Genomic DNA, 18,828 nt, shown 5'->3' on the forward strand with positions numbered 1-18,828 from the left:
AGGTGCCATTGGATTGCTTTGAGACCATGGGCAATTACTCCTAAGCAGTCCTCACTCTGTTTTGAGCATCAGACAGTACTCATTGTATATTACTCTGTGTGTAGTAGAGAAGTGGGCAGACATTGGGAAATGGCCTCTTCAGTCTTGTAATTAGACAAGGTGTAAAGGGGTATGAAAAGGTAGAAAGTCAAGCTTTTAGAAATCATAAAATCCTAAAACCTAATTAAGTTCATATGCCCAGAACATGTCTTCAGCTGAAGAACTCTGCAAAATAACACCAGGTTAGTTAGGTTCATTGCTGGCCTTTGAGATATTTGACCATATTTAATTCAGTTAAAATATACAGGTATGTGAATCTTATATCCAATAAGTGTTTTTAAATAAAGGCCCAAAGTGGAGTCACTTTTGCTCAGCCCCATGTTGGCAAACCAAGACATAATACCTAACCTAATTGTAGTTTTAGCCTCTCTTAGGAATGTAACCTTAACCAGTTCACCTGGAATTACCTGGTCAGCAGCATTAGCGAGGTAATACACCCAATAGACCCCCTCCATTATGATGCTTAGGTGGGCGACCTTGCCTGAAACAATAGATTTTTGGTAATAATTTCCTTTTTGTGCCCCCTTTCTACCTTTAAATACTTTTCCTTTTGTACACCTCTTTGGAACGCATTTTTATTTGTTAGGTTGGATGCTACCAGATTTCACAAATTATTGAATAAAGCCAATTATGTCTTCAAATTTACTCAGCTGAATTTTGTTTTTCAATATAAGATGATTTCTTACTATAAACAGAGCCTGAATCTAACACTGTTTAGTAATGGTTTATCTGGTTGCATCTTGATCATTGAGTTAAGGGTGTGTGGAGATATTCCATTTTAGTCAGTGAAATATTCCTTTAAAGCACGTGACTGTGTACCCTCTATGGCCAGAGTTAGTGGCAGAAGGTACAGTGTATCAAAGCATTTAGTAGGAGTCTTGTTCTCATGCTTCCCATCTTGTTGTGTTGAGAAGACTCATATTCAGGAAGCTGTTAAGAATCTTTACAGAAACTTTATATAAGATATGATTTTAAACCCTACAGGCTTAGTTTATCAAAGGACAGCAAATGCTGGAGGAACTTGAAGGACCTAGAGAAGAATTTGTTTATTGTTTCTGGGGTAGAGGCAGCTTCTAACTGGACGTGAGGTCGGCCTTGGAGGGTTGGGATGAGAGTATAGCTCTTTGTAATAGTTCAGCTGTGGTTAACATATTAGCTTACCCGATTTTGCTGAAACATTGAAGTAGATTGGTGATCAGTGAATTTAGACTCCTTCCTGTTGCCTCAGCGGGGTAGTAGCTATCCGTTAAGGTAAGGCTTGATGCTGAGGTTTTTACCTAACTGGTTAAGTTTCTGGGCACAAAGGTTCCATGCAAATCTGGTTTGGGTGTAGCTCTTGAATGCTGACTTACTGTTGTTGCCTTATATGGTGTCAAATACAGGCACAGAAGAAGTTTGTTTATAAGCTCTTATGACTATTAGCAGGTACTGAATACGTCTTCAGCTTTGGTTGGGAAAATGATTTCTAGGTGGAAAATACAGTTAGCCTGCAGTCTTTTTCATCGGAGTTGTCCAGCCTTTGGAAGAGGTAGAAGGCAGTCTGAAAAGGTTTCAGAACTTTAATACTTGCTTAAGCAGGGTCAAGTATCCAGTTTAACCTGCTAGCAAACCCTATGGTCAGGAATAGAAGCATGGGTGGAAAATACTACTTTGTGCCTAGTTAAAGGTTTTATCAGAATACTTTTGTGTTGAAGCAAGAGATAATACTTAAGAATTATTGTTTTTTATAACACTATCAAGACTATTTCAAGGGCTGGGAAAAAAGGTTTATGAAACCCTCCTGGAGTGGTGGTGATGTTTTAGAACTCACAAAGCACTGTCAGGGAACCATGTGGAATCCTCAGGCTTCCTAGAGGTGGATACTCTCTCCTTATGGAGAAACCATGGCAGGTTAGAGAATCTCAAGGTAAACCAAAGGGGAGGCTTGAATTTAGGCTTCTTTGTTTAAAATCAAACTCATTTGTCAGAGGATAGGTTAAGATTAGGGTTTAGCGACCTGGCAGAGGGAGGAGACAGCTCTGATGTGGTCCTCCTCTGTTGTTCTTATTTCCATTTCTTCTCCAGACCATTTATTTAGAATTCCCAGGACAGATGATATAGCTTTTCATGTTTCTTCATCAATTTGAGCTTTGATTTTAACCGTCTTCCTCCTATTTAAGTCTTACCTACTCTAACCCAATTTATATTATCTATGCTTTAATCCACACTTCTTTTTTATTGTTTTTAATAACTTTAATACTGTTGAAGATTTTCAAGTTCATTCCATTCAGACCAGAATTTAACTGTCCCCTGACAGTTTAGTTCTACCTTGAAGCCACTCTATGTAATAACATATTATTAATTAAAGAGATCATCTTTTTTTCTTAAACCAAAATAAATTTCATCAAGGTCAAGTATTAAGTATAGAAAGTAACAACCGTAGCCAGCACTAGAAGAGAATTAAGAATCTATAATTTTGAGATGTTTTAATTCTCACCCAAAGGCAGTGAACATAGGAATAATATTCTTTAGTTTGACCACATAAAAACTTAAAGTTATACACCGCAAAAAATCTGTAGTAAGCAAGGTTGAAAGACAAGTGACAAGCTGGAAAAACTATGGAAGAGTCAATATTTATCATATGGAAAGAACTGCTACAAGAAAGACAGTGATGGATAAATACCAAATGAAAAAAATAGAGAAAGGAAAAAATACAGTGGGCTAGTAAATATATGAAAAGATGTTTAACTTCAGGAAGAATCCAAGTAATGCAAATAAAAGCGAGGTCATTTTTTTTAATCTATTAGATGGATAAAGATTTTTTTAAAAGGTCAGCAAAACCTAATATTGACACAGTGGGAGAGCACACACCCTCACAGACTGGTGATGATGTAAATTGCTAGGCAGTTTATCAGTCTGCATTCTAATTTAAAATATGCATACACATTGACCTAGCAGTTTGACTTCTAGGGCTTCCTTTTAGAGATCTGTGTAGAGGGTTATTCAACACAGAATTTATAAGTGTAGAAAATTGGATGAAACAAATACCAGGGGTGCTTAAACACTAGTATGGTTGTATAGTGAAATACACTGATGATGTCTTCATTCATATCTGTATTTATTGAGTGGGAGGGTGTACATGACAAATTTTTGAGTGGAAATAACAAATTATAGAAATACTATATAATGGGACCCTTGCTATAAAAATGTATTTCTCTGCTCTGGGCTTGTACACATAAATAGCGAGAGTCTGGAATGATGCTTCCCAGAATCACCAAAATGTCCCTCAGGGTTATCCCTGGATGATAGACGTAGAGTTATTTTAACTTTTTTTTATATATGTGTATGTGGTTAAAGTGAGCATTAATCATTTTTAACATTGGAAAACCTTAAGTGTGAATTTTGGAGTAGGGAAAGGTGCAGAATGCTGTTGGGATGTATGGTAGGTAGAGAGTGGGGAGCAAGGACCTAAGAGTTTATGAAGGTCATCCCTACTTCCTTACATATATGGAAATATATAGTGTAGAACACTGTTGCAAAGGAAAGAGAGCTTGCTCTTGCTTTCGAGGAGAGCCATGACCTTGAGTTAGCTTGAGTGGCTGAGATCAGATGAATTGGGTGGGGCTGCCCAGTTCTGTTTTTGCACCTGGTACAGCTGCACCCTTTTTGCATGTATCTATTTGCACTGCTGGTTAAAGCAAGGTCGTGAGTTTGCTCTCTATACTTGTCATTTTACCTTCTAGTACTACATTTCTTACAAGGCCCAAGCTGGAACCCTCCCTCATTGGTGGTCAGGGAGAGTTGAGTTGGGTTGGCCTAAATCTAGTCCCATCACACCAAGGGTCTTGTTGTCCCAACTGGAATCGTTAGAGCACAAAAAGCAGCTCTTTTTTTCTGCATTTGATTATATGGTTCTGAGGTTTCTACTTTATCTTACTCATTCCATTCTCTGTTTCTCAAGGGCATGGCTGCGTGTTTCATAATTTTCTTGTGATCCTTTTCATCGCCTCGTTTACTAACAGGCGGCATTAGTAAGCATTGACAGAAAATGATGAAGTAAATAAGGTCAATGCTGGGACTCTTTAGATGGGCTTTTTTTTTTTTTTTTTTTTTTTAAAGGAAGACCTGGTCTTCAGAATTAGAGGAAAGCAGAGCTGCTTTGCATCTCTGAAGGATGTTAGAGGTTGGGCAGGCAGGTGGATTCTACCCTAGAGTGGAAGCAGAGCACCCTTTATTCCCTCCCTTGCCAGTTTGTCCCTTGTAGCAGCAGAGTCTTCTGGATTTGGAGCTGAGCAGACTCTTCCTACTTTTCTTTAGAACAGCCTGTGTTGCAGACACCCAGAGCATGTTTGGTTATGTTCAGCTGAACTGTGGGCCCTGTCAGTAAGGTCTTCACATTCGTTGCTGAATTGTGAAAATATACAGGTACCAAGAACATCTCCATTTGAATGTCTCTCAGGACTTGAGTTCTGTTTCAGCAGTATTTTCTTGTTTGAAATTTTGAGACTTAATAGAGGCCACTAACATTAGTCCTGTTTCAGTTGTGCAAGAGTTCGGACAAGTGGGAAGGAAGTCTGTGGCCTCCTTACTTCAGCTCTCTCACTCTGGACCTTATCTTGAAAGCTGGACTGCTTTGACAGTGCTTCTGATCATTTGGTTTCTGACACTGGTTTGAATGAACTTGCTCTAACTACATAAATGTGCCATGGTATGCCATAATTGAATAAGTATATGAAGGGGTTTGCAATCACCAGGTTAAATGTTCATATGGCCTTGAACCACGTAGATTTTCCAATTCAATTAAACTACTCATTGTCTCCTATTTAAGTGAACAATAAAGCGTGCAGTTATGTCTTATTTTGCAAGTTAGGATTAATATCTACTGTTTATCTCAAGAGAAATATTAGTAACATAGCCTGGGAAAGCAATTTTATGCCCTCAGGAGTTGAAGTGTAGTGGAGGGTTAAAGTTTTGGGTATGAAGTTTTATCTTTCTGAACTGATTATAAAGTATACTAAACATTTATATTGTTTTGTCTTTATAGACTGAAATCGCCAAGAGATTGAATACAATTTGTGCACAAGTCATCCCATTTCTGTCTCAGGAAGTAAGTAAAACTGTTCAGCTGTTAAAGTGCAATTATGTTGCTTCTCTGTTTGCAAATTAGCTAGTTTTAAGATGTTAATTTTATCACAAGGAACAAGTGTGAAGAACATCTGTTACAGCTGAAGTGTGTAAACCCCCTGCTATTTCATCTAACAGATCTGAGGGCACACTGTAGAAGTGGTGACAATAGCTCAACCTCAAATTAAATTTTTTCTATGGAAAACTGCAAAGTGACTATCAAATATAAAGCTTTTTTTTTTTTTTTTTTTTTTTTTGGAGGAGTATAAGCTTGATAACTACTGGTGATTCCAAGTGTCCTTTCTCTCGTTCCATCGGGGTCGATGTGACCGTAGAAGCATGTATTTCCTTTGCACTTGCACAATGGTTGACTTAATGCTGCTGTGGAGGGAGTGGATGTTAATACTCTCAGGGATAAAAATAAGTGTTCATGTTACCTTAATTTATGGAGTCATATACATTATAAGTCATTAAGTTACAAAGTCATATATGTTTAACCTTAACATTTTGAGAGGGAGAGACTCAAGGAGTAATCTGTGAAATTGACTCAAAACCAATATATTTTTAGTTTGGCCTTAAAGTTTACTTACTTTTGGATACAAGCTCATAAATGCTAAACTGTTTTAAGTGAGTACAGGATACATATGTCCTGAGACAATGAAAAAAGCTCATTGGACTTAGAGCTGGAATACTGGGTGTCTGTTCTAGTTGGCATCTACTGCTCCATGCTGGATAGCACCATCTCTGCTATTAAGCAGCCTCTTCCATGTAACTGTTACTTGATGCTACAATTTAGATTTGTTGGCCTTTTGAGTTGTGGTGTTTGTTGTGTTTTTAGACTTTAGTAATTCTGGTCTCTGCTATAGTCTCATGCCTCCCAAAGCAAAGGTATGGCTTTGTTTTTACTTGTGGGTGCAGTTCGGCAGAATGCAGGGTGTTTCCAGCCTGTGAACTAAATGAGGGTCCTTCCTTCTATGAAAGGTGAAAAATCTAAAAGGCTGAAGGAGAGGAATTCCCAGAGTTTCCAAAACTTAGTGGGTTGAGATGTATTGACCTGAGAAGTGCTGATGGATTTAGTATTTAAATTTTAAGTATCAAGATGGACATTTAAAAATGGTTGTAAACCTTCTCTGCTCAAACTTATCATAGTGAACCCCTTCTGCACACCATGGTGATCTTCCAAATTCCATACTCTTTATTTTCTAAGGCCTCAGTTTACCATTTTTGATGTCCTTTTTGACTATACCATTCCGAGCCAGATTTTCCCTTCAGAAGTTGAGTGGTGACTGGTGTTGGTTAGATATAAGGGAAGCGTGGTTCTGAGTTTTCCTTTTCCTGTTATACATGTATTCTGTGAAATAATATGTGCTAAAGAAACTGCATTTAAATCCATTGTCTTTTCGTTGTTATCTAAGGTATGATGAAGTTCTTGGCTGCCTTGCTAACACTTTTTCTTTTCAATATTTTCAAAGCATCAACAACAGGTGGCGCAGGCTGTTGAACGTGCCAAACAGGTGACCATGGCAGAGTTGAATGCCATCATCGGGGTACGTGGCCTACCAGGTCTACCTCCTACAGTGTGTATAACCAGCTTTCATTTCTTATTAATTTAATGGCTTAATCTATATCTATATCTATATATATATATAATATTGTGTAGCTTAACTGACCAATTTGATAAAGGCGGGAGGAGGAGCAGGTTTCAAATATGCTGAGGTGTATAGGGGAAGAGCGATTAGCATAAGGGAGAAGATAGGAGAAACATTTTTAGGAGAAGGAAGCTCACTCTACTTTTTAATGGGAAAATAAATACCGTTTATCCTGTGACACTTAAACCACCTTTGCTTCAATTGGTTAAAAAAAGCTTTAGGTTAGAGTTTTAAATTCTTTCCTTATTCTTTAGATTACAGTGAGGTCAAGACACCTCTCATTTAGTTATCTTCACTTTTGCCTCTTACTTTCTAGAGTATTGGAACCTATATAACTGGTCTTTCTCTTCCTTACCTCTTTATGATTTTTTAAGTGGCACCCCAATGAAAAGAACACTCTTGCTGTTGAAGAAGTGATAATTGTGTGCCCTAGTGTCCTCTAGCCTTTCACCAGGTTTCTGCTTTCCTGTGTTGAGTTCAGTTACTGCTCCTTGCTGGCGACTGGTTGTCAATCACAAGTTATTTGCTCGGCATTAATGAGCCTGGTGAACCATGCGGTCTATCCCCTACATGAGTTCATCCCCCCTCCACTGCAGGATCCGGGGTGGTTCTCAGGTTTTCTGCTTTTCCAGACTAAATGAAAGAAGTAGCTGAAACAAGGGATGGTCCTTTCTGATTTTATTCATATGTGAGTGCCTTGAGCGGATTCAAATCACTCATTTATCAATTTATGTTAATTGCTTGTGAGAAGATGCCCTGCTGGTCTTTATAGTTCCCTCAGACACTTTGTAATGATAATTAGACATGCTGCTGTACGGATTAAGAGTGCCATAGTCCAATGACGGCCACAGACAATGGAACCAGTTAATCCATCAGGGTTTAAAATTACATCCCAACTGGAGATGGAGAAAAAACATAAGAGCCAAGGAGGATTAAAGAATGAGCCTCAGCTTGAAAACTCTCCTTTCATCAGTTTCTCAATTGCAGATCTGCAGTCGGGTTGCCTGTGGTAAGCTATTGGCAGTCAATTAGGTGAAATAAACTGGGAGGGTGACCTTCATTTCCTTTTAATAGCTTTTTCCTCCCTGAAATGGGGAGCTTCAGTGGATTTTCAGCTTAAATTTTATTCAAGCTGCTTTATTACACTTGACAGCTTAGCTCTGCATAAACAATTCTCCTCTCCTCCCCCCCAGTTCCAGGCTCTGCATTTCTTCCCCTTTAGTATCACATTTTTGACTGTTACTTAGTGGGCTCTCTAATCACATTCAACAAAAAACACAATTACATCTGCATTTGTCTGCTGCCTTCTGTACCCTTTTCTTGTGTAATGAATTGCTTTATTTCAGAGATCAAATCAAATATTCACTGGTACTTTTGCATGTACCATGTTTGATTAGCAAAGACTAATAGCAAATTGTACTTGTAGCTTGAGCACAGAATTTTTTAACCCAAATGAATGAGGATGGAAAAGACTGTTTTGATTAAAGGAAAATATATGCAAAGCAGTTCTCAAGTACCCAGTTAAACTTTGTAGAACATGTTTGTTTTCTGAATTTTTATATATTTTTTGATGGTAAAACGCGTATTTTTAAATTCTTAAAGGCGCTGCTCTGTCTGAAACATTAGAAAGGAGGAAATTGTATTAACCAGATGTTTATAGGTAATACTCATTTTGAGCGGAATCAAAATAAAAATAGCAGGTCGTTTTAGAAGGGCAGATGAATCGCTAATTTTATGAATGGCTTTAGTCCAGGAAACATGTTGTTGAGATTATAAAGGCAGATTAGCTCTGCTAGCTAGCAACAATAACCCAAATCAGTGAATTGGGCCCAGCACAAGACTTAATGCCAATTGCATGTCTTTAGCATACTGGCATGCATGGTTTTTATAATTGTAATTTTTGGATCAGTATATTAATTTATGTCAGAAGGCTCTTTTAAAGTTTGTAGTGATCAATAATTATCCTGCACCATAAGTTTCATGCTCTGGCATATGCTTCATTTTTGCTTGAAAGGAATTGCATGCGTCCTGGAAAATTGAAGTAGCATAAAATTGGGTTGACAATTCAGCGGACCTTTGCACCCCTTCATTGAACATGCAGTGTGTCAACCTGTCTCCCTAGAGGGGAGGAGGCTCCGGGAGGCTGTCTGTTCCTACAAGCAGCAGCTGCGCGCAAAGTAAATGCAGCCTGGTTTGATAGCAGCTGTCAGTATTGTTCAGGGACCGACTTAGGGTAAAGAACAATGGGAGAGGCCACGCTCTTCATCTGCATCGACTTTCAGGCTAAGAAAAGAAATAGTAATTTAACGGTTTAGACATCTATTACAAGTGTGAAAGATCATGAAAGAGTACCCTTTAAAATGCAAATGAGCCGAAACATTCTCATTCCCTTTAAGGTACAATCAGGGAGCTTACTGCTTGCTTGACAGGGCTAAAGATATTTCTCTTTAGCAAACCTGGAGAAAGTCACATCTTCTCAAGGACACCAAGCTTCTAGGTAAACTCTGTTTGTGTCCTGGGACTATGCATACTCTTAGGAGGAAGAGAGAGATTGTTTTTTCCCATCGTTGTTGAGTGAATTGATGGTACTCATTTCTCATCAGCAGAGAAGACTTAGTTCTCATATATGATGGAAAGTACTGACTTAAATCTTTGCCACCACAGCACCTGCCTTCATCTTTCATAGACTACTGGTATGTAAGAAAAATAAATTTCTTAGTTGATATTTGGAGAAACTTTTGAAATATTTTTGCTATAGAAATTTTTAAATAGCTTTCACTGATAGAAAATTCTGTAATTGGCAGAATGATAATTGCAGCTCTGCCTTTTGAATTTTGCTTTTTATAGGTTCTTTTGCTATTAAACATGCTATGTTCTTGTAACAGTAGAAGAGTTTAATAATGCAGAGATCTTAATAGGCACAGGGTTTATTTGTTTTGACACATAGCTCACTTGTGCTTTGGAAAACAAGTTCATTGTGTGAAGGGAACTTACTCATTTGAGACCTTGACTTTTTTTATTTTTTACATCAGAATAGTTTCCACAATTTAAGCAGCATTCTTCGCAAAGATTTTTTTAAAATTTGGAATTCTATTAAAAATGCTCAAAATAGATTAGCAAATGATGTAACGGTTTATTTGTGGGATAGTTAATGGCTACCTGAAGGCAGAGAAAATTGACTGAAGGACTCTTTAAGATCACTCCCCACTGTCCTGTTTGGGGAGTTTGGAACTGAGAGCTCTCTTCTACCTGCTCTGATATTAAATAATTAATTTTAGTTGAATTTGGGATTCCAGATAACTAGTTTTACCCTTTAATTAGATCTATATGACATAATAGATATCACGTAAGTGTACATTTAGATACATACATGTCTGCACACAGGAATTTTTTTTAATTTGGGTTATAATTTATAATTGAGATGTAGTGAAATGCACAGATCTTAGCATGTACAGTTTGATCAGTTTGGGCGCAGGTACAACCCCTGTAACCACACTCCTCTCAGAGTGCAGATTGTTTCCATCACCCCATGACATTCCCTTGTTCTTTTCAGCTAATTTCTCCCTACTCCCTCAAGAAAAATGGTTGACTTTTTAATTAAATAGTAAAAAGTAGTGGAGTGTGATTTTCCTTATTAAAGAGAATAGTTGCATAGTTGTAGATCTGTTTCTAACCCAGTGTCTGCTGTCCAACTTCATGGTGTTTTGCGCTGATCTTTCTAAGCGAATTTGTATTGTACAACCTGGGGCAGTGTGTGGGTCTAGAATCAGATGGACTTGAGTAGGACGTTTGGTGCTACCAGTTTTTAGCTTTGTGACCTTGTATAATCAGTTTATCTCTTACCAGTATCCCCATCTGTAGATGAATAGTACTGTCTACCTTGCATGGCTTTTGTGGGGATAAGACCCTGGCTGGCAGCCTTCACCCAGCATGTGGTCCTGACTCCTCGAACTGCAGTTTTGTCTGCCTGGTTTCTCTAAGTGGCTGTAGCAGATCTTGTGGGTCCAGTTGGTCAAGCTCCCTGTGAGAGGTGGCTGCTTCTGCAGCTGGTCACCTCCTTCTTTGTCTTTTCTAATGGTTACATGGATGCTGGTATTTGAGATAAGACCTAGCCAGTTTCTCTGCTTCCTCCATTATGTTGTGCATGAATGATTTTTAAAGTTCAAAGTCGAGGAGGTAAAGTTAAGTTTTGGAAACAGATGGAGAGAGAATTGAGAAGCAAAAACGTGAGGACAAGGCTTCATTGGCTTCCTTATTTAGTGTAAAGAGGAGGGGGAACAGCCTTTACTGGCACTGAGAGGTTGGCAGGGATTGTTGTAATGGAATTGGAAAAAGAGACAAGAATTAAAAGAGATGTCCAGGTGACCAGTGAGTATGGGTTGTCCTTCCTTCCCAAATCACAAAACTCTAGATTTCTGATAGCTGCTTCAGTGCTAACTGTGTATGTAAGAAAATTTGAGCAATTTCCCATAACAAATGCCCGTGAACTTCAGGACTCAGAAATTTAGGGTTAATATAGGTAAACTTGTTTGTTTGTTTCGCTTTTATTTGGACATAATCTGAATTTATTTTTCATGGTATAACTTCTGTCAAGGGCTATGGGACTCAGGTTTGGGGCTTCATTATTGGTTAGATTTGTATATTCCTACTTCATAGACAAATTTGAATTCTCTGTACTTTAAAACAATTTAGTATGAAAAGAAGTGTAGAGTATTTTGTGATGTCTGGGTCTGTATGTTTGTGTAGGGAATGGCTGTGAATACAAACTCCTGATGGTTCTATAGCAGGAGCCTTTCTGTCCTTAAGAGATTGAGTTGTAGACCTAAAGGGCTCCCCATTGTTGCATGAGATGATTGGTTTAAGGATTAGTAAAATGTTGGATTATTTTTCTCCTCTGGCTGTAGCCATCAGCTATCTATAGGATTGTAGTGTGTGAAGTTTAAGAGGATGAGGTTAGCCTCTTATTCTTATGAGTATGCAGTTAATCCCTGAAAAGCCCATCAATAACCCAGCTGTAAGTTTCTTTATAAAACAAATTCGCCCTAGGAGAATAATGCAAGGCTTGCTACCAAGAAGAGAGAACGAAATGGCTAAAACTTGGATCTTCTAGTTCTTCTAACTTCTATTTAGGGATATGTACCCTCCACTTAAATTCCAGTAGTCCGGCCTTTTTATTAATTTTGCAAAGGGAAGGAACAATATTGCAAAGAAGTCTTTTATGCGTCTTCTCCTTTGGTTCCAGTTAGTTTTTCCTGAGAGTAGTACATCTGGGTATCTCTGACAGTGCAGGGCTTGGCTTCAATGTCTGGGTTCTTCTGAAGAGTCAGAGTGCTTTTTAGTTAATAGAAAACTTGTTGAATCATTGTTTACTTTTTAATTCCCCAATATTTTCATATGATTTGTACTCGATTCCTTGGGAAAAGACACTATTTTCCCTCTTTCAGAAAAGAGAGCAGAGCACTCCATTTTCATGGAGTTAAATCTATGTGTGTGTTTTTTTAAAGATACATAATTTTCGTACTATGAAATTCACCGTACTTTTAAAGCACATAGCTCAGTGGTTTTTAGTATATTCACAAACTTGTGCAGTTGTCACCATTACCTAATTCTAGAACATTTGTAAGACTACAGAAAGAAATCCCATATCCCCGTTAGTAGTCAGTCCTCTTGCCCCATCTTTCCTCAGCCTCTGCAACCACCAATCTTTCTGTCTCTAGATTTGTCTATTCTGAACATTTCACATAAATGGAATCATATATGTGGCCTTTTTGTGTCTGACTTCTTTCACTTAGCATAATGTTTTCAAGGTTTATTCATATCGTAGCTTGTACTTCAATCCTTTTTTATTGATGAGTGATACTCCATTGTATCATTTGTTAATTAACTCATCATTGAGGTTGTTTTTACCTTTTGGCTATTACAAATAATGCTACAGTGAACATTCGTGGACATGTTTTTGTGTGGATGTGTTTTCTCAGGTCTGTAGCTAGGAGTGGAATTGCTAGGTCATATGGTAACTCTGTGTTTAACTTTGTGAGCAATGGCCAGATTGTTTTCCAGAGTAGTGGATGAGAATTCCATTACTCTGCATCTTCTCTGACACTTGTTATTGCCTCATCGTTTTCATTCTCGCTATCCCGGTGAGTATGAAGTGGTACCTCTTTTGTGGTTTTTATTTGAATGACCCATGATGGCTAATGATATTGAGCATCTCTTCATCAAAACCTTATGTGGTTTTAGGAGTATATCTATCTAAATAAACATGACTTTTAAAAACTTACTCTAATTCAGGTCTTTAACTTTAAGAAACAGTTTACTAATTCATGTAAGCTGTAAGTCCCAAGGCTCTGGTCACTGTCACAGCTGAAACAGTCATCCAGGGCAGGTAGAACGAGCAGGTCAGTGATAGTGCAGGCTGAGTTGGCCTGTGTATATTAGCTGAAATACAGAAAGAATAAAGATGAGTTCAGATACTTTTCAGAATTTTAGGTCATCATCCTGGTGCCTGCCTACATACAGGCTATCAATTCTTTTCTCTTTGTGAGTCCTGCATTGAGATGGTGCCTTTCAGTATATTGTTGTTGTTTAATTGTCTTCAAGTGGCTTGAGATTTCTTGGCCCTAGTAAGCAGTTTCTGCCTGTTTTTCACCCTTGCCCCTCTTAACGGGAGAGGCCATTCACATAATGAGAGGTTTTCAGTTAACTCCTGTAGTAGTGTCCTTGATTTTTCTGCTGCCACACAGCTCTTTCCTACTTTTCCCCATTTGTTCTGTAGGCAGCTCTGTGGTGATAAAGCACATGCTACACCTGTTTTAGAAACAAAAATTTGGAAACACTGCACTATTATTACATTAAAGCTCTGAATGTAAACAGCGAAAGTCATTTTTGTCATAGTAACGTAATTGACCCAGGCTGCACTAGGTAAAATGTGAATTAAAATTCTAAATGCATGGCTGTTGTTTGACATGGATGAGGTTACTTTATTCCTTGTGGGTTTTCAGTATCATTAATTCAGAATTTGGTGTTTATTTTACTTGTCTCGCTCTCAGCCTATTTAAATGGTTTGGGTAGGAACAAGTGTATTCATCTCCTTATCCTCCAACCTAAACTTTTCCATAATCACCTTTGAGGTACCAGAAGACCAATATGTGAAAGTTCCCAATGTAGGTCTTTCCTAAATTGTTTTGTAAAACATGAAGTTTTTGTTTTATTTTGAAATTGTTTAGAGGTGTCAGCTCTAGGAAGCAGATGCTCGTTTTTTTTTCGTTGTTGTTGTTTTTTGTTTTTTTTTTTTGAGTTGTGACAAGGTGTGCTCCATGGTGACAAAGGGACAGTGAACAATTGAATGTTGAAAAGTAGTTTTATTTTTTTAAGCAACAGTATGGCAAGTTTCTGGCATTCAGGAACATGAATTCTAATGTGATGGAACAGAATTCCAGCTTAGATCTAGTCTAAAATTTCTCAACCTCGGCACCATTAACATTTTGGGCTCTGTAACTGCGGTGGGGGCTGTTCTGGGCTTTATAGGATGTTGAACAGCATCCCTGGCCTCTACCCACTAGATGCCAGTACCATTCTACCCGCTATCCCCTCCAGTTGTGGTAGCCAAAAATGTCTATAGATGTTGCCAAATGTCCCTGGGGTGCGGAAAGAGGGGTTGTCAAAATTGTTCTGTAGGAGAACCCACTGGTCTAGCTTGATAACTTGAGTAACCATCCATATTTCTAAAAGCCACCATTGCCCATTAAAAATGCCTTTTCTGATAGCTTTATAAACTGTTTTGCTTGTCTATTCTGGGCTGTATAAATCTGTAAACATTAACTTAATAAAATAATTTATTAATTTGTGAAAGCTGATGAATGGATAGATGGTTGAATTTTCCCACCCTTGATTTGTCAAGAAATATTTTATAGTTTCCCCTATGATACATTCAGATGTGGGTCTGTAGAGGACTAATGCATGTAAATACCTCTAAATGGCAGAGCCATTGGTTTTTGTTTTTTGTTTTTTGTTTTTTTTTGAGATTTTGCTGGCCATGTAGCATCATCTCTTTTGTCTAAAACATATTTTTAAGTAGCATTCATGTGTTTTTCTTTCGATGAAGGTTATACATACTAGATTGTCTCAGGTAAACCTTATTCTTAGAAGAAAAAATGTTCTAAGGACACATGGGGCAGGTGGGCTGCTTTTGTGGAGTTAATTGTTTCACTCTTCAGGATGTGGGTCCTGTATTCATTTCAACAAATGCTTTATCTTAGAAATGACACTTGACTGTTAAGCATCTTCTACTGAGAGAAGCCAAAACTCTATTTAGGCTTCGTTTTCCTTTATAAACTTCCTTGGAAGAGAGCAAAATATATCTTCCTTTTTCAGTTGCAAGGACAGGGTATTAGAAAGTGGAGACTGCAGAGTTGCCACTCTTGAGTCGTATAACTAAGAACAAATTCTCATCTGTCACTGCTACGTCCACATAGTCCAGGTGGGTTTATCTCTGAGTAAATATCCAGTGGCACGTTTTCAGTATTGCATGGTGTTGTGCTTCTCGTTACCTGGGATGGGAGCGAAACATGAGGTCTTTGGTGGAGCAAGAGATTGCCTTCTTCCTTCCCCATGCTTGAGAATACTTGGTTTGTAACTTCTTGTGAACATGACTGGGCTGCTGTAGTCCCAGGAGATATGTTGTTCTAGGGAACAGAGCTTTGTAATCCTCGTTCTGGCTCTGAGCCCTGTGGCAGGCCACTCTCTCCTCTGTGGAATGGGAGCCGTGATGCCCACCCTGCATGCCTCAGATGTATTCTGAGCTGAGGCCAGATACTGGATATGAAAATATTATCTGGGAGCTCTGAGCTCTATCTGGCAGCATAAAGAAATAGAATATGAGACAGTAATGTCCACATTTTATGGGTCTATAGCATCTTCACCAGCTGTGATCATCCTGTTGCTACCTAGTACAACTTCCATTTTGATAAGATTTTGCTTTAAAAAAAAAAATAGAAGCTTTAAAGATGGCCACGCTAAGGACGGAAGAACCCAGTTGCCTTTAATAATGGATAGTGAGCTATTTCTTCCAAGGGGAAAGCTTAATTAGGGTAGAGGTGGAGTTCCTCATGGTCAGTTAGGCTGTTGGACATCCCCATTGATAGTTATCAGCCTGAATGTTGAGTTTAACCACACTGTCTACTTCACAGCTGTAGCAAAGCCCCTTTATCATATAAGCTAATTTTCTTTACAGTAACATATCAGAGAATGCTTTCCAGTTCATCTTTCTAAAAACTAACTTGGGTTTGGCAGAAAATATACTTCCTTCCTGAGTATCCAAATGTCGCCTTTGCTCTGACATAAAATCTTATCTCTGAAGTTGTCTTTTGGTGACTCGATTCTGGATTTGGGGGGGAGTGGGGGCATGCAGGGAGCAGTGATATGGTAGTGTTCTCCACCCTGTAGTTAACTGCCTTCCCCTCAGCTTAGCCTCTCTCATCTTCTTTTAATCAGTGCCGTGCTTAATTACCCCGCTGCACTTGCTTGTGTATGCATCACTGCATTTCCCCCCCAGAAGCCGGACATAGCTCTTACTCTCCAAGTAATGATAGTAATTGCTGGTAGGGCAGACCTGGTCCTCATCCTTCTCCGAGCACATTTCTTATGGCAGGTGTCTAGTTCCTAATTAAGTGCTAATGAGCATGCCTAGTGGACCGTGACTCTGCTGCCAGCTTCTTCAGTTTTATGTCTTGCTATTGCCGAGCTCTTAAAAGGTGACAGAGCAAGAATTAGTGTCTCTGGGATGACGGGAAGGTGATTTTATACGTAAAGAAATTGTTACTGTGATCTCAAATGGCGAATGAGTAGCTTATAAATACTTTCCAAGAACACTATTAATGCTACCCTCTTAGACCTCTCCCCCTTTTCCAGTTTTCCTCTAATTAGAACTGCGCACTTTTCGGAAGGAATGGAAGTTTAAAGAGAACATTGGCTCCTAAAGATTTTTTAAAAGATTCTAGTAGTAGTTGAAGATTTACTGTAAAGTGATTTTAGACACCGATTTCTACTTTTAAGATGCTGTTTTTTCTGGCTCTTAAGGGCGGGAAGCATGTTTAAAATTCAATTAAAGATCAGTGGTCTGGGTGGAAATTGCTGAAGATCTGTCGTGAAGATTTAATATATTCAGCACACGCAAGGGGGTAATAAATAAAATGAGTAATTGAGTCCCAGGGAAGTGAGCACAAATCGGAATCTCAAGAATTTCCTAACATTACACCTTAAAAATTGAGCCTTAATCGTTTTTACTGTCTCATCAAAAACGAGTTTTATGTTGGACAGCTGAAACGTGGCCAGATTTATGATACAAGGGGCCATTTCTTGGATACTTTCTCATTTCCTACAAAATGCTCTTAAATATGATATATGAGAGCAACGATACTTTTTAATGAGAACAGATTTATAATCTCTGGACTGGCTTGAGTGATAGAGGCAAAGGCATTTGGGAATGGGGACTTGGGTCACTGTGGCTGATGTCCCACAGGACTGGTGAGAGTGTTTTCACGTCAAGGTTCTTGGCTTCTCTGGGTCTTACTGTTTTCCTCTGTGATGCTAAAGAGCTCAGAAAAATGAAGGGATAAACAACTCTTTACCTTAACTAAGATATCTTCTAGCTGTCGAATGATGGCTCCCTGAGGCCTCCCTCTATGTGTGGTGGTACAGTGCCTAGAGTGCCAGAGTGCCATAAGGGTCATTCCTGCATTGACTCCACCTCCACCCGCCTCCGTTGCTGGAGAACCTCTATAATTTTCTCAACACTTCGAGCCTTGGCTCCTTCTATGAAATGGGAATATCAGTACCTCCTCACGGTACTGTGAGGGCTTAATGAAAATAAGGACACACAGTGTCTGGGGGTGGGGTTACATAAGAGATGCTGGTTCTTCCTGCTTTCTGAGTTCTGTTAACTAAAGATAACATTTTGGTTTTGTTTCATCATACCATTATGGTAAGTTAATGCAAAGATGTTGGGGTGTAATGGAATCACCTATTAACTGATGACTGCTCAAGAATATAGTTACTGTATTGTTGGATGCACAGCCTTGATTTTAATCTTTCTGAAATCAGGATGAGTCGTAAATCTGTGGCATCTTAGATTCAGTGACCTAATGGATTTCATTCCTGGAGGTGCTTAGAAATGGAACTGACATGTGAGTCGCTTCCTAACTTAGCTAGGCTTGCTGATGATAAACAGCTCTATACTCTCAGGTGCTGACTTATGCCGAAAGTGACAGTGTAGATCTGAGGATTATGTTTTGGGAAGATTGTATCTTATCAGGTAACTGAGTAGGTGAAAACTTTTGATGAACTGAAAGTGCTAATCACATTTTTTCCCCTTCCCCCCCTCTGTCTTACCTCCTTGTTCCCTTTGTGTGTCAAACCTCCTGCTCTGTGTCCTCCATCCTCATGTCATGTACGCTCCCTCACCCCCCGATGCTACTACCACCACCTCCTTCTCATCTTCCTCCTGCTCCTCTCACCACCACCAACAGCAGCAGCAGTTGCAAGCTCAGCATCTTTCTCACGGCCATGGGCCCCCAGTCCCCCTAACGCCTCACCCTTCAGGACTTCAGCCTCCTGGAATCCCGCCCTTGGGTGGCAGTGCCGGCCTTCTGGCGCTGTCTAGTGCTCTGAGTGGGCAGTCTCACTTGGCAATAAAAGATGACAAGAAGCACCATGATGCAGATCACCACAGAGGTGAGAGGCCGGGCAAGCCAGATTAGGACTTTGTCCTCACACTCATACAGTGCTGCAAAGTTGTGTGCACCGCTAAAGAAAGCCCCAACCTATACAGAGAGCAAACAATGAGCTAAGAGGAACTGTCGCAAAGCTTGGCCACTGAAACACGGTTCACCCTGGAAGTTCTCAGGGTTTAACGTGGGTATCTGTAGATTTCTCGATCTCTTTAGATTGCAGGCATCTTGACATCTTGGCAACTGCCTAG

At 39.1% G+C, this 18,828-nt stretch overlaps 1 protein-coding gene across 12 annotated transcripts in view; it reads left to right on the forward strand.

Moving 5' to 3' along the window:
- The window catches only part of TLE1 (transducin like enhancer of split 1), an 80,810-nt gene that overhangs the window by 21,356 nt on the left and 40,626 nt on the right, over positions 1–18,828 (forward strand). For 4 of the 12 annotated variants that reach the window (XM_023526481.1, XM_011386151.2, XM_011386144.2 and 1 more), the window contains 3 exons: positions 5,123–5,185; positions 6,675–6,779; positions 18,377–18,581. In XM_023526481.1, the coding sequence (XP_023382249.1) occupies positions 5,123–5,185; positions 6,675–6,779; positions 18,377–18,581 (373 nt within the window). The remainder of the gene's footprint in view (positions 1–5,122; positions 5,186–6,674; positions 6,780–18,376; positions 18,582–18,828) is intronic. The other 8 variants (XM_011386148.1, XM_011386147.2, XM_011386153.2 and 5 more) reach the window with 4 other exon arrangements.

Source organism: Pteropus vampyrus, unplaced genomic scaffold (genome assembly GCF_000151845.1).
Source record: "Pteropus vampyrus isolate Shadow unplaced genomic scaffold, Pvam_2.0 Scaffold950, whole genome shotgun sequence".
Taxonomy (NCBI): domain Eukaryota; kingdom Metazoa; phylum Chordata; class Mammalia; order Chiroptera; family Pteropodidae; genus Pteropus; species Pteropus vampyrus.